The following is a 15217-nucleotide window of genomic DNA, read 5'->3' as shown; positions in this document are numbered from 1 at the left end:
ACCATGATTCTTCGTCACCTCCCTGACCAAGGCCTTTCTCCCCAGATTGCTCAGTTTGGCCGGGTGGTCAGCTGTAGGCAGAGTCTTGGTGGTTCCAAACTTCTTCCATTTAAGAATGATAGCGGCCACTGTGTTCTTGGGGACCTTCAATGCTTCAGAAATTTTTTGGTACCCTTCTTCAGATCTGTGCCTCGACACAATCCTGTCTCTGCGCTCTCCACACAATTCCTTCGACCTCATGGCTTGGTTTTTGCTCTGACATGCACTGTCAACTGTGGGACCTTATATAGACAGGTGTGTGCCTTTCCAAATCATGTCCAATCACTTGAATTTACCACAGGTGGACTCCAATCAAGTTGTAGAAACATCTCAAGGTTGATCAATGGAAACCTGATGCACCTCATAGTAGAGGGTCTGAATTCTTATGTAAATAAGGTATTTCTGTTTTTAAAAAATTTGAACATTTTACATGTTTAAATGTGTAGATTGATGAGGGAAAAAATAAATTTCTTCCATTTTAGAACAAGGCTGTAACGTAACAAAATGTAGAAGAAGTCAAGGGGTCTGAATACTTTCTGAATGCACTGAAATTACACACAATGCAGGCTTAGCATGGAAACTTAATATACTGTATATGTATTTTTTTATACATGATTGATAGATTGATTGACTGATTGAGTTGTTGTCACTAGAGCTAGATAGACAGTGGCTTTAGCAGGACAACTATACACAGAGACGAAGGCTTTTTTTCAATACAACACAGTTACACTCAATGCAATATGATACTCAATGTAATGCAGTATAGTAAAATAGTGTAGGCAACATTTTCGCAAACCTCGCAAACCTGACCTACTTGACCTCTTCTGGTGCAAAGCGCCTCAACTTTCAACGCGGAAAAGTTCCCAAAACAAACTTAACATTTAAAACAGACAGGGCAGGACAGAACTTATTTTTATTCTGCAGCTGCAGTAGAAAAGTAGTAGTAATTTGAGTTTAGGTGTAGCAAGCCAACCTTTTGGGTCTTGGTGTGTCTTTGGTCTTGGGGCGTGTTGTGTTGTCCCCTCTCTGAGGGGTGGGTTGGGTAGGTGGCCTGTTGTGTGAGGGAACAAATCCGTTACTATTTAGTTTGGGCGTATAGTTAGTTTGGGCGTTTACATATTAGATCACCCTCTCACCCTGGGGTCTGGAGTTAACAAATGGGGTTGAAAGTCTGCGTGGAAATGCAAATGTTTCATTGCTAACCTGGTCACCATTGGGTTGGCATGACATGATAATGCTTTTACTTTCACTCAGTCAACATCACGTAATCATCCACTAGCTCAATTCCAACATACACAGCCATCTATGAATTTGTTAATTCCAGAGATAACTTGTCTTGGTACCCCTTTCATCTATTGCCGAGTAAAGGAGAAGAGAGGAGCAGGAGAGTAAGGGATGAAAGCGGAAAGAGAAAATCCAGAGGAGTAGTGACCAGAAAGGGGAGTGGAATGTGGCTAGGCCTAGGGGGACGTTACCGGTATCCGACAGTCAAAGTGCCGTCGCCATGAATCTGCTCTGGATCACCGAAGTCTTTGGTGACACTCTGGTGGACTTCATCCAGCAGTTTCTGAAGGTCTGGGCGGAGAGGCAGTAAACATGAACAGTGACAACATTATAATGACAACGTTTTGTTCTTTTCTCTGTAGCCTCTGTAGGGTTATCTTTATTTTTTAGAGACGATTCAACAATGAAATGAGTTACTTTTTTTAAAGGAGCAAAATCATAAAGTCGAATAGTAGGCTATTTAATGAGAAAATCAAAAGTTGTCATCCACAGTGTCCCTCAGTTCAGAGTAATTGCCAGAAGGACTTGCCAGAGGATGGCACTTGCAATGCCAGGGTTGTGGGTGCAATTCCCACAGGGGACCGGTATTAAAATGTATGCACTCTGGATAAGAGTGTCTACTAAATGACTAAAATGTAAATGTCAGGAGAGTAGAGTTTTATGAGACAAAAATGATCCCCTACCTCCCTCTGCTGTTCAGATGCAGTCATGAATTCAAAGTCAGTTCAGATGAACAGAGATTGTTGGCTACAGAACAAGATCTCTTTGAAACACACTATGGTGGAATACATCACAAGTGACACACATAAAATGACATTGCACTAAATCTTCATAAAGCACTCGAATAGAATGGAATACATTAATCAAAATATGAAAATACACCAACTAGAATTATGCAACTTATATTATGTGAGACAAAATTAATCACGTGGTGATTAATGTGCTAGATACCTCATAGGAAAAACCCCACCATAAAACACACCTTAAAAAATGCTAATAGCCAATCATTGTAACCAATTGTTCTGGCTTTAGATTTAATATAATTTTATAATTAGCTCATAATTTAAATGTATTATCTTTTATGAAAATATTCAAATAATGAGTGCTCAAATGTTGATTCCTTTTTCATCAAAGAGTTTTTCAAATTAAAGAAAAGAAAGTCCCTCCCTTCACCCTAATTTTCGCATCCCAAATAACACGCTCTCTCCTATATTGTGCACTGCTTTTGACCAGATCCATATGAGCCCTGTTTACAAGTAGTGCACTACATAGGGAAGAGGGTGCTATTCAGGATGCATTCTTCATTTTTTTTTTTCAGGTAGAAATGTGCCTTGGGGCGGGCGGAGTGAGTGAGCTCAGCTGAATAACTCTGGTGCCCAATTTCTGGATTTGAGGCATAACTCTGTGGATTATGGAGAAGAGCAGTTAATTGCTTTAACCTATGAGGAGTAGGGGGAGCGGGGGGGGACTGACGATGACTCGGGCAAGCAAAACTAGTCTTTCGTCAGAATGTGATAGCATAACGAAGGCTCTGATCGCTCTTGGATAGATCCGTTGACTAACTATCCTCCAGCTTTGATGCAAAGCACTCTGGGAAGCCAGAGCTGGAGAGTAGTGAGGGAGGCTTTAGCTAGCCGTCCAGCTAGCGGGCCCTTTAGTGACCTGACTACAGTGACCAGGGTAGAAAGCAGCAGTGTTGTGTTGGGCTTCATTGCTGGAACAGCATTGGGAGGAAATCAACCCAAAGGAACCAACGCAAAGCTCTGAGAGCGAGTCTTTCCACCCTGGCATGCGCAATACAGACAAGTCTGGAGGCTTTCTCTCTCTCACTTCTGACTCCTATACTGCATCTGAAATGGTGCTCTATTCCCTACATAGCGCACTACATTTGACAAGAGCCCAATGTGCCCTACAGAGGGATTTGGGTGCCATATCAGATGCAGTGTAAGAGTCAGAAGTGACGTGTTGTACGAGGAAAACATCCCTTCAAAAACAAACATTTTACTTTGAGCCCAGGGTGTGTGTCATATCACGATCACGTCAGAAGGAAGAGCTGTTCCTATGACAACGGGATCAGGGTGTTTGGGTTCTGTGTGTAGATGTGTGTGTGTGGGGGGGTCTTTGGGTTCCGTGCGCACGCCGCAGATGTTCCTGCAGAGTGACAAGGCTGATGGGAAACAGATACGGCTCATTCTGGCTCCAAAAATGCAGAACCAGATGACATGGAGTAACGAGCGGGCCCCGGCACACACGTCACCTCCTCTGAGCGCACACGCACGCACACACACACACACACACACACACACACACACACACACACACACACACACACACACACACACACACACACACACACACACACACACACACACACACACACGCACACGCACACACACACACACACACACAGTGAGCTGACAGAGAGCTCCAAAGAGGAGCCAGAATATAACACACAGAAAGATGAGGAGAGAGGCGTTTGCTCCACAAAACAACCCCATTGAACACAGACACAACCTTCACACACACTACCCCTCAGGTTTCACCATATTGCACCCATTTTTAACCAGAGAGAACCCTATGAATATTACATACAAGACTATTTACTTACACTCTGACATGGGCAGCTCTGTCTCGGAGTCCCCTCCTGCTCCTGGTTGCTCCGTACTATCCTGGCTGGCTCCAGTGGCAGTCACTATAGCTCCAGTTAATGTAGTTCCAGTGTCATCTATCCCAGGGCCCAGGGAGGACAGGCTGCCCAGAAGGGTAGGGGTGGTGAGGGCTGAGGAGGAGGCTACGCTCAGGGAGGACCCCTTCAACAGGTACAGACGACCAGAGGAGGAGCGGGAGGGCCTGGAGCCTGTTCTACGTGGCTGGGGGATGAGGTGAGAAGGAGGTGTCAGAGGGGATTTACACGCATAGATTTTCATAAAAGTGCACCTAGAGCCTTGCATATGCACAGGCACACAGAGACTCACGTACATACACAGACAGACAGGCATGCAGGCAAGCAGACACACACACAAACACATCTCTCCTTGGCTGAGGACATAGAGTATGAGGATTTGCAGAGGAAACAGTCACGTATCTCCCTTCCTCTCTCCATCTCTTTTTCTCTCTCCCCTGTGCCCTTCCCTCTCTCCAGCCTGTCTATCAGTGTGTGTGTGTGCGTGTGTGCGTGCGTGTGTGTGTGTGTGTGTGTGGGTGTGTGTGAGAGAGAGAGCAGGAGATGAGAGGAGCACAAGACTTCAGCTGCAACAGCTCTCAGCTCTCCTAATGTCCTCTACTGCCACAGACACACACAGGCAAGTATCCCCAAGGAGTGTGTATGTGTCTGGCTGGAAGTGTGTATATGTCTGGCTGTGTAAGTGTGTGAGTGTGCGACAAATGTCTATGTATGTGTGTGTGTGTGTGTGTGTGTGTTGTACGGCTTGTTTTGCCTCCTCTGAGCAGGTAATATGACTTTAAGCGACAACCCTTTTAAGGACACAACCCCAGAATTAAACTCAAGAGGTGGATAGGCATAGAGAGATAAAAGAAAAGACAAAGAAGACCTTTTGCAGAGACACAAACTGGTCCCATTTGGTCTCTATGGCTCTCTCTTTATTCAGGGTCTTTAGGGTGGTTTTTCCTTGGCCAGGGTCCCTGGGTAACAGGAAAAAATAAGTGTTTAGCGGGGTTGGGTGTGTGTGAGTTGAGACACATTCATCACACCGCAACCTTCCTTGTCCCCACCACCCAGCCTTGGAGTGGGGACAAAGAAAGAGGCATGCACACATACGCAGCCTTGGAATGGCAAGACCCTGACCATTATACAAATCATAATTCACTACCTTGATTTTTTTAAATCACTGCACACACATGGTACATCCAGGTTGTGAAGGTAGGAAACATCATCTCCACTGATCCTTTTTTTATTTTACCTTTATTTAACTAGGCAAGTCAGTTAAGAACAAATTCTTACTTTCAATGATGGCCCAGGAACAGTGGGTTAACTGCCTTGTTCAGGGGCAGAACGACAGCTCAGGGATTCGATCTTGCAACCTTTACTAGTTACTAATCCAACGCTCTAACCACTCGGCTACCTGGGGCCCCACAAGGGTGTGTGCTCAGTCTCCACCTGTACTCCCTTGAAAGAAAATGTAATTTTCTTTCAAAAACAAGGACATTTCTAAGTGACCCCAAACTTTTGAACGGTAGTGTACATATCTGGCATTACTCATCTCGAATGTATATACTGTATTCTATACTATTCTACGGTATCTTAGTCACTTAATGTTTACATATCTGGCATTGCTCATCTCATGTGGATATACCGTTTTCTCTACGGTATCTCATTCAACTTAAGGATGTTTACATATCTTGCGTTACTCATCTCATATGCATATACTGTTTTCTATACTATTCTACTGTATCTTAGTCCGTTCCACTCTGACATCGCTCGTCCATATGTATATAGTCTTAATTCTGAACAAGGCAGTTAACCCACTGTTCCCTGGTAGGCTGTCATAGTAAATAAGAATTTGTTCTTCACTCACTTACCTAGTATAATAAAAAATTATTGGTTGTGTAATTTGTTAGATATTATGCACTGTCGGAGCTAGAAACACAAACATTTCGCTACATCTGCTAATCACGTGTATGCGACCAATAAAAGTTGATTTGATGGAAACCGCTGTAGAACTATAATAACCTTGTGATGTGATTTCAGTCTCTCTCTGTAATACGTCTACTGTATAATTTCTCCCATAAAGCTTAAACTTATAGGAAATGTGATTCAGAGCAGAGTCAGTGAGGACGGAAGGGCCTCAAGGCAGTTACTTGCAATACTCCGAGGAGCGCTTTTGTGACATACTGTTTTCTGCCTTCCATCCCTCTCCGCTCCCTCCTCTTTTCCTTCCTTTCCCATCACTAATTCAACACTTCCAGAGAGAGATGGGTGATGATTTCCTAATACATTCTACCAAGCCCCATTGTGAGAGCAGAGCACAGAGACGGCACTTTATACATTTCCGGAATCCATCCATTCTGCCTCTCAGTGTCTCGTCTGACACCTTCAGAAGCAGAGCATTCAAATCGTTAGCTTTTCAGGCTACTCATTCCCACTTCCATATTAGGAAAGAGAGACAAATATAGAGGGATTGAAAATGTGAAAAGAAGAAAAAGAGCTATAGGCGAGAGAAGATGGGAAGGCAGAGCAAGATAGTGAACGATGAAAAAAAGAGTGAGTGGAAGAGAAAGTGTCAGAGAGAGAAAATGAGATTGAGAGAGAGGAAGAAATTTATATCCTCGGTGTATCATGATAATAGTATTGTCAGTGAAAGGAATGGATATGGTTATGACAGTGGGTTTGAGTTATGGTTATGCAGCTTGGTGCTGTACAGCATGGCAGAGTAGGGTGGGTTTTCTACTCAATCTCTGTCTCCTCCCTTCCTGTGTTGGGTCAGTATCAGGGTAGGTATATAGTGAACCTGAGGGGACGTGGAGATAGAGGAATGCAATCTCCTCCCTCTGCTCTAACCCCCGAGGGTTTGGTTTATAGTTCATTTACCACTGTCTGTCTGCCTCAGTCCCAGGCTTCCTGTATGAACCACACTCATGTCTGAGCCTCTGTTCCAATATCCTTACTAGCATCGCGCCTACTGTAGAATGAAACAATTTATTGGGCATTCTAAGTGATAAACCTCTGTCCAAAAAACATTCCTTTACCCCAGGATACTTCAACGGGTGACTATCCTGGGGGAAAAGGGCTCTGATGAAGGCGATTCATGCCGAAACGTAGCCGATTGTTTTCTTGTCCTGTCAATAAATCTGATGTATGAAGCAACATAGTGCTCCTTTTTCTTGATTGTCCTGGATAGTCAACAGTTGTAGTATCCTGTGGTAGCAATGTTTTGGGGATTTTCAAGTCCCTCAGTCGGGCACCTGATTTCCCCATTTCTTTTAAGATGGGATGAAGCACGTTTGGGTATGCCTTCTTTCCATTGATATGCTACTGTAACATAGCCTGTGTCTCTACAGCCTGAAGTGAACGGTGGCTCTGTGGCTGACTCAGAGGTGATTGGGATATACTGCCCTGCTCTACTGCCCTGCTCTACTCTGGTTTGGGTCAAGAGTTAACAGTGTTAATGGGTTGAGTAGGTTACTTTTAAAATGTAATCTGTTACAGTTACTAGTTACTAGTTACCTGTCCAAAATTGTAACCAGTAATGTAGTTTTTGGATTACCCAAACTCAGTAACATACTCTGATTACTTTTTTGATTACTTTCCCCTTAAGGGGCATCTGAAGAAGACAAAAAGGATCCATCAAATGCATTTGGTGTGCCATCATAGTGGTCTCTAACTTGTGACCAGACTCGCTCAGGTGGAACAAACTTAAACTTGTGCTTTTTTTACATGTTGAATTAAATGCCATTGAGAAAACTGAAATGTGTCATAATGTATTTTTTCACAAACATCCTTTCTGAATTTAAAAGTAAGCCAATCATCTAGTTTTTCAAAAGTATCAGTAATCTGATTACAATATTTTTGCTGGAAACGTAACTGATTACAGTTACAGTTTTATGGGTAATCAGACAACATGTGATCAGTTACTCTCCAACTCTGGTCAAAACTGTGATTCAGTCCTGGCCTCTGCCCTTTCACTATGTAGCAGCAACACAATAGCTAACCCAACCCAAGCTGCATGGGGTCCATAAAACTACCTTACTTGAGATCCCAGCAGGACGTGACTGGTCCAGCTCTCCCGGTCCTGTCCAGAGTCAGGGCCTCCAGCAACCAGTTCAGACAGCACAGCTGGCGGAATATGGGCCCTCTAAAAGAACAAGAACAATGCTTACAGTGCATGCAGAAGTCCTGAGAGGAAAGGTTATTATAGTTTTTTGTTTTTATTTTCCTTTTTTATATCTATTAGTATTTCAATTTTGTCATTTGAAATTCAGTTTAGTTTCAGTTAGTTTTCAGACCTGATTTGCTAGCCCTGATCTGTTTCACCTGTCCTTGTGCTTGTCTCCACCCCCCTCCAGGTGTCGCCCATTTTCCCCACGTATCCCCTGTGTATTTATACCTGTGTTCTCTGTTTGTCTGTTGCCAGTTCATCTTGTTTGTTCAAGTCAACCAGCGGTTTGTCTCAGCGCCTGCTTTTCCCCAGTCTCTCTTTTTCACGTCCTCCTGGTTTTGACCCTTGCCTGTCCTGACTCTGAGCCTGCCTGCCGTCCTATGCCTTGGTCCCACTACTCTGGATTATCGACCCCTGCCCGCCTTGACCTGTCGTTTGCCTGTCCCTGCTACAATAAACATTGTTACTTCAATAGTCTGCACTTGGGTCTTACCTGAAACCTGATAGTATTATTGAGTTTTAGTTTCATAAACTATTCATATTTTGTTTTTATATTACACTACATGGCCAAAAGTATGTGGATACTTGCTCATCAAACTTCTCACTCCAAATTCATGGGCATTAATATGGTATTGGTCCCCCCTTTCCTGCTATAACAGCCCACCCTTTTCTGGGAAGGATTTCCACTAGATGTTGGAACATTTCTGCGGGGACTGTTGGGAAAATTATGATTAAATGACTGAACAAATCATTTCAAATGGAACTGTAACTAAGTAAACTTATACTCTGTTTTATTATATCTGATTAACAATATGAGTTCATAAGAAGGGATTGTGTGACACAGACAAGGAGTAATTAAAGTTAATGAACACCATTCCAACTGGGAAGAAAGGAATGGTCTGTGGATTAGGTAAACAGATAATGTAGTTAACCTATGGTTGAACCGACGAAACTGAGCTCTGGGGTTTTTAGATAAGGAAGTGAGTGCATTCCAAGGGTTTCTGTTAATTAGAACTGTCAGCTAAGTGGTGATCGATAATGTTGGGGGGTCAAAAGTTAATTCAGTTATGTTGTGTGACCTGTGAGTGTGTTAGTAAGTTAGAATGAACCATTAACCTCACTTGGTCCCGGTCGAGAGGAGGGTATTATGTTAAGCCATGAAATGACGTCATGTTATTGTATATAAACTGTTGCTCGTGGTAAAGTGGTAGCGCGCTCCGAGCGTTACCTATTATTTAAATGGCTGATCTCCGTCTATTTTATGCAAACAAGAATCTTACAACTTCTCATAAAATAGATGAAGGGTTTTCAATTAATGAAAACACAATGGCATAATTAAATTACAGTAACAGGGACTTGCTTCTATTCAGCCATAACAGCATTAGTGAGGTCGGGCGCTGATGTTGGGCGATTAGGCCTGGCTCACAGTCGGCGTTCCAATTCATCCTAAAGGTGTTAGATGGGGTTCAGGTCAGGGCTCTGTGCAAGCCAGTCAAGTTCTTCCACACCAATCTCAACAAACCATTTCTGTATTGACCTCGCTTTGTACAAGTGGGCATTGTCATGCTGAAACAGACCTAAAAATGCTGAAACATGCTGAAACAGGAAAACTGTTGCCACAAAGTTGGAAGTACAGAATTGTCTAGAATGTCATTATATGCTGAAGCGTTACGATTTCCCTTCACTGGAACTAAGGGGCCTAGCCGGAACCATGAAAAATAGCCCCAAACCATAATTCCTCCTCCACCAAACTTTACAGTTGGCACTATGCATTTGGGTGGGTAGCATTCCCCCGGCATCCGCCAAACCCAGATTCGTGGTGGTGAGCTTTACGCCACTCCAGGCGACCCTTGGCAGTGCGCATGGTGATCGTAGGCCTGGGTGAGGCTGCTTGGCCATGGAAACACATTTCATGAAGCTCCAGCCAACAGTTCTTGTGCTGACGTTGCTTCCAGAGGCAGTTTGGAACTTGGTAGTGAGTGTTGCAACCGAGGTCAGACGGTTTTTACGAGCTACGCGCTTCAGCACTTGTTAGTCCCATTCTGTGAGCTTGTGTGGCCTACCACTTCGCAGCTGAGGAGTTGTTGCTCTTAGATGTTGTCACTTCACAATAACAGCACTTACAGTTGACCGGGGAAGTTCTAGGAGGGCAGTAATTTGATGAACTGACTTGTTGGAAAGGTGGCATCCTATGAAGGTGCCACGTTGAAAGTTACTGAGCTCTCCAGTAGGGGCCATTCTACTGCCAATATTTGTCTATGAAGATTGCATGGTAGCAAAGGGTGTGGCTGAAAAAGCCAAATCCACTAATGTGAAGGGGTGTCCACATACATTTGGACATGTATTGTATTTAGTTTCAGTTTTAGTGTTACAGATATAAAGTATGGTGGTCTTAGGTTAGGCTAGCAACCTAGTGGATTTCTTCCCTTAGCTAGTGATGGCTAGTGATAGTGATGCAAAGCTGGTTGAGAGAATGCCAAGGGTGTGCAAAGCTGTCATCAAGGAAAAGGATGGCTATTTGAATAATCTGAAATATAAAATATATTTTGATTTGTTTATTACTTTTTTGGTTACTACATGATTCCATATGCATTATTTAATTTTTTTATGTCTTCACTACTATTCTACAATGTAGAAAATAGTCAAATAAAGAAAAACCCTTGAATGAGTAGGGTGTTCTAAAACTTTTGACCAGTAGTGTATGTAGGATCTTAATTTGACCAGTATTGTTGCAGAAAAAACCCTGCAGCAACAAGGATTTTAAACTTTTAGTTCATTATGTTGCTTTATCAGTGGTTAGGCTATTAGCTGGCCAAAATTAGGCTACTTGAAAAGTGCAATAGTGTTAATAAAACCATGTGTAGGTGTGGATTTCTGGTGAATTAATGCAAATCACGAAGCTCATCTGCAGCGCAAGAACATTTTCAGCAACAACAAAGTTGTCCAATTAAGATCCTACACCTGTAAGCTTTTATAAAAACTTTAATTAACAAAACCATAAACCACTTAAACTTTTACAACACTTCCAACCACGGGTGGCCAAAAATAATCATTGTACCTTTATATTTTAAATATTAGGTTTAATTTTTTTTACTAGATTATCCTCACAAGGTACATTATTTGTATTTTGATATTTCTGTGCCCCAGGGAACACTACTGTACTCTAACTGTTCCCTTTTTCTGAGAGTGTAGCTCATAAGAGGTTGGTGGCACCTTCATTTGGAGAATGGGCTCGTGGTAATAGCTGAGAATGTATGGAATTGTATTAAATACATCAAACACATGGTTACCATGTGTTTGATGCCATTCCATAAGCTCCATTCCAGCCATTATTGAGAGCTGTTCTTCCCCCAGGAGCCTCCAGTGGTGGAGCTAGGCTATGAGTCATCCATCACCCATAGCTTTTTTTATTTTTTATTATTATTTATCCATCACCCATAGCCCAACTCCATTTCCTCAGACTTTCACATCACTAGCTACGTTTCCATTATTCACTTGTCCAGTTGTTTTTTTTGTCGACATTTAGACAGTTTGCATAGAATATAGATGCGACAATTGCCTGCTGCCGTGCGTTTCCATTTAAACTGTCGTGTCGATCAAAGCAGCTGGACATAATTACGTCACATTAAAAATAAAGTTTTCGCAAAAACCTCGTGTCGAATAAATATTAAGTTGTAGACATGATTCATGTCAGTTAGTCCTCAAAAGCCATAAGAAATAGATTCGCTAATATTTGCAATATTCTAATAATTATCATGTGCCAACGCATCGCCACCGTCCGTGCCATAGTGAAACTTGCACTCCGGTAGTCTAGATCTGAAATAACTTGATGGTAAAACTTGCATCCAGCCAAACATAAAATGCAAGGCGAAGCAATTCATGCATTCTTGAAAGTCAAGAAAATCCTTGTCCTGCAAAGACACATTATTATACCTGAACAATTTATTTAGCAAGCAGTAGGCTTTTAGATTTAAATGTGGAGCTTAGCTTTCTAGTTATGTGATCACGTCACGTGCCTTAAAATCATAATTTATTTGAAAAACACGTTTCCATCAGAATTATTTGCAATAAAGAAATGTTTTACAAAAGGAAAATCCACCGCTGCCGAATGGATAACAATGTTTAGAACATCTATAGCTGCTGGTTCCCTTACGCATGTCAGTCACCGTGTTTTTTGCGACATTGTCGAATAAACCTGAGTCAATGGAAACCTGCCTACTGTCGCTGGAAAATATACCCCTGCTGTTAGCCGAGAAACCGCCAGAAAATAACCAATGTTTCAAAGGTTGTTATCCGTGTTCTGATGGATCCTAATCTAGGAGATTTGTATCTGCCTCCCATCCACCCGCCCTCTCTCACTCTTTCTCTCCCTCCCTGCCAGGACTGCCAACATACATCCCTGCCTTGATAATGAAAAATTGCCCCACTTTCTGATGAAGGCCATCTCACCCACTAATTTGAGTGAAAAGGTAGAAGAGGGAGTGAGAGAGAGATAACGTTAGATAGACAGAGATGGGGAGGAGGGTGATAGAAAAAGAGAGTGTGAGATAGAGAGATGGGGAGGGGAGAGACGGCCATATTGTGTTTGACGTGTGAGGAGACATCTGTGTAATGTAGGAAAGGGAAACTCAGGCCGCCGAGTACTGGAGTTGCCATTCCTGGTGTAGTGTAACGAATGTGGTAATACGGCCTTGAGGCGTGAAGGTGTCAGTAGCTAGGTTTCCATCCAATTGGAGACAGATTTTTATGTGAATATTCCAAAATCTGTGCGTGATAACATAGTGAACAGAAAATACATGTTGTGGTTAAATTCCCATGTACCGGATAAAACAATACATGGGTTTCCATCGTATTTTCAACTCTACTGACGATTTACTCACAAAAATGTTGTGTTATATTGTGTGTGCAAACTTTGAAAATGGCACGTGCATTCTAGCCAACAGGCTGTGTGCGCGTTGTTAGATTGGCTAGATCACGCATATAGCCTACATGATGAGATTATTATTATAGACAAATGAGCTAGATTATTTGTATTTGTCAAACGGCAGTCAAGCATTGATTATCATCTCTCCAGTATACGACCCTCGATATTTATTGGAAAGGAGCATCAAGCTCATCACCTTGCACTTTCACCACCCTGTGAAGTTCATCATTATTTATTTAGTCTGTAACCTAATAAACTGTATGCTTTCCCGATGAGTCGTAGTGGGAGGACCACACAACATGTCATCGCCTGACTCCAAATGTACTCCAATATGATGGTTATTATAGTCTATCAATATTAGCACATAAAAGCGTTTCCACCGACATTTATGGCATAATTCATTTACTATCAAAATAAAGAGAGTCGCACACTCCATATATAAACGACCAGTAATTTATTGGGTCTTTACAAACGTTTCGGCATCACTGTTGCCTTCTTTTCTGGGTGCGTGCCATATCGTGTTTTTTTATTCTATAATTCATTTTACCAAGACAAAAAGATCCCACCTTGTCTAGCATATTTTGTTTTGTCGACATGTGGAAAGTTTACCGAAAAATGTTCTGTTTCCATCAAGCCTGTCATTTTTATCGGGCATGTACTTTACTCGCATAAAAAGGTTGGATGGAAACCTGGTTATTGTGACAGACTACTGATTGACTGCAGGTGACAGTATGATGGAGAGAGAGTGAGTGAAAGGATAGGCGGTTTCACTTTATTCCCTGCCTCAATGGCTCTTCCTACTAGTATTGGCTTCATTCACTCTGCCTGTTCTCTGTAGTTTGTAAACAGCTCACTTTCTACTTTTTGGATCATTTGTTCACCTTTTGGTTTAATCACTTTTTAATCGTGAAATCTATACAATCAATTTTACTCTGTTTAAAAGAGGATCACTGGCTTTATCTAGCTAAAGTTGTCTCATAAGCCATTGTAAGGGGATCTCTCTGCAGTTGTTGTTTGTGTGAATGAATCAATTCCCACTCATCTAACCAGAATGATTGTCTGAGAAGAAACCTGACAGCTTTTCAAAATGTCAAACTCTGATTCAGCTGCCACATCAATGGAATTTGTTATGAAAGGACATCCGAAAAAGATAAGATGAATCCGAAAGACTGAAACCAGGAATAGTTGTCAGACAATAATTAGACACTGAAATATTAACTATTTATCATGTTCTGTTGACAATTTATCCGGTTAAACCTGGGGTTGTTGTGGTAATGACTAACAAAGAGGGAATAAAAGGATAACTGACAAGACAGAAAGACATACATAGTTCTGTTTGACACAGAACAAATTGATAAACATAGACAGAGACAAGCAGAAGGTGCAGAGGTGCAGAGATTGCAGAGATTCCTAGATATCCAAAACCTTTTAATGATTTTCTCATGCGTTTTAAATGAGGCAATGCCGTTACAGATAGATCAATTTATTTGACAATGTAAAACACAATATAGCCGCACATGTGGATCATGCATTTAATATCATTGAGGATTACATAAAAAAGTTTGAAAACGTATTTCCACTGTGGTACTCATAAATAACTTTATGAACAAACATAAGCATAGCAGACCTATCCTACTAGGCATACTTGGGTAACACATTTAAGACATAACAAAACATAGAGTATGACTTCCTCAGTAGATCAGCAATCTCAGGCTTCTAAACTGAGTTTGATGAAGGTGATGCCAGATCATGGTAATGCAGTTGGCTTGCTGGCTCTGATGTTCGCCTCTGCCTCTCTGTGGCCTGTATTGCCAGGTGATGGGGTTGGCTTGCTGGCCCCGATGTCCTCCTCAGCTCAATCTCTCTCTAACCTGGACTTCATACTCCTCCATAAACCACAAGAGTAGCCTCTGCTGCTGCTACAGCGCAAAAAAGCCCAGAGCAGAGTAGTCTTCCTCACCACAATCTCTCTGCCAATTTCATAATGTAGTCAGGTCTCATTGATCAAGAAGCCGGTGCTGAGATGCATTTTCTAAACGCAAACTAGCTAGCTAGCTAGCCAAACCAGACAAGTCAACCTGTCATCAGTCCTGCAATTCTGTGGGTAACAACCACCAGACATATCTAATCAACA

The 15217-nt window shown here is 42.1% G+C and overlaps 1 protein-coding gene across 1 annotated transcript in view; it reads right to left on the bottom strand.

Annotated features, from left to right (window-relative positions):
• LOC109883716 (coiled-coil domain-containing protein 60) overlaps nt 1–15217 on the bottom strand; it is a 47446-nt gene that overhangs the window by 15724 nt on the left and 16505 nt on the right. Inside the window, exons 5-9 of the mRNA XM_020475752.2 lie at nt 8031–8135; nt 4875–4965; nt 3932–4193; nt 1515–1614; nt 1013–1090 (exon numbers count right to left, since the gene is read on the bottom strand). Coding sequence (XP_020331341.1) covers nt 1013–1090; nt 1515–1614; nt 3932–4193; nt 4875–4965; nt 8031–8135 — 636 coding nt within the window. The remainder of the gene's footprint in view (nt 1–1012; nt 1091–1514; nt 1615–3931; nt 4194–4874; nt 4966–8030; nt 8136–15217) is intronic.

Source organism: Oncorhynchus kisutch, linkage group LG3 (assembly GCF_002021735.2).
Source record: "Oncorhynchus kisutch isolate 150728-3 linkage group LG3, Okis_V2, whole genome shotgun sequence".
NCBI classification, from domain to species: domain Eukaryota; kingdom Metazoa; phylum Chordata; class Actinopteri; order Salmoniformes; family Salmonidae; genus Oncorhynchus; species Oncorhynchus kisutch.
Note: the sequence above shows the minus strand (reverse complement) of the source record. Positions and strands in the feature narration are given on the sequence as shown.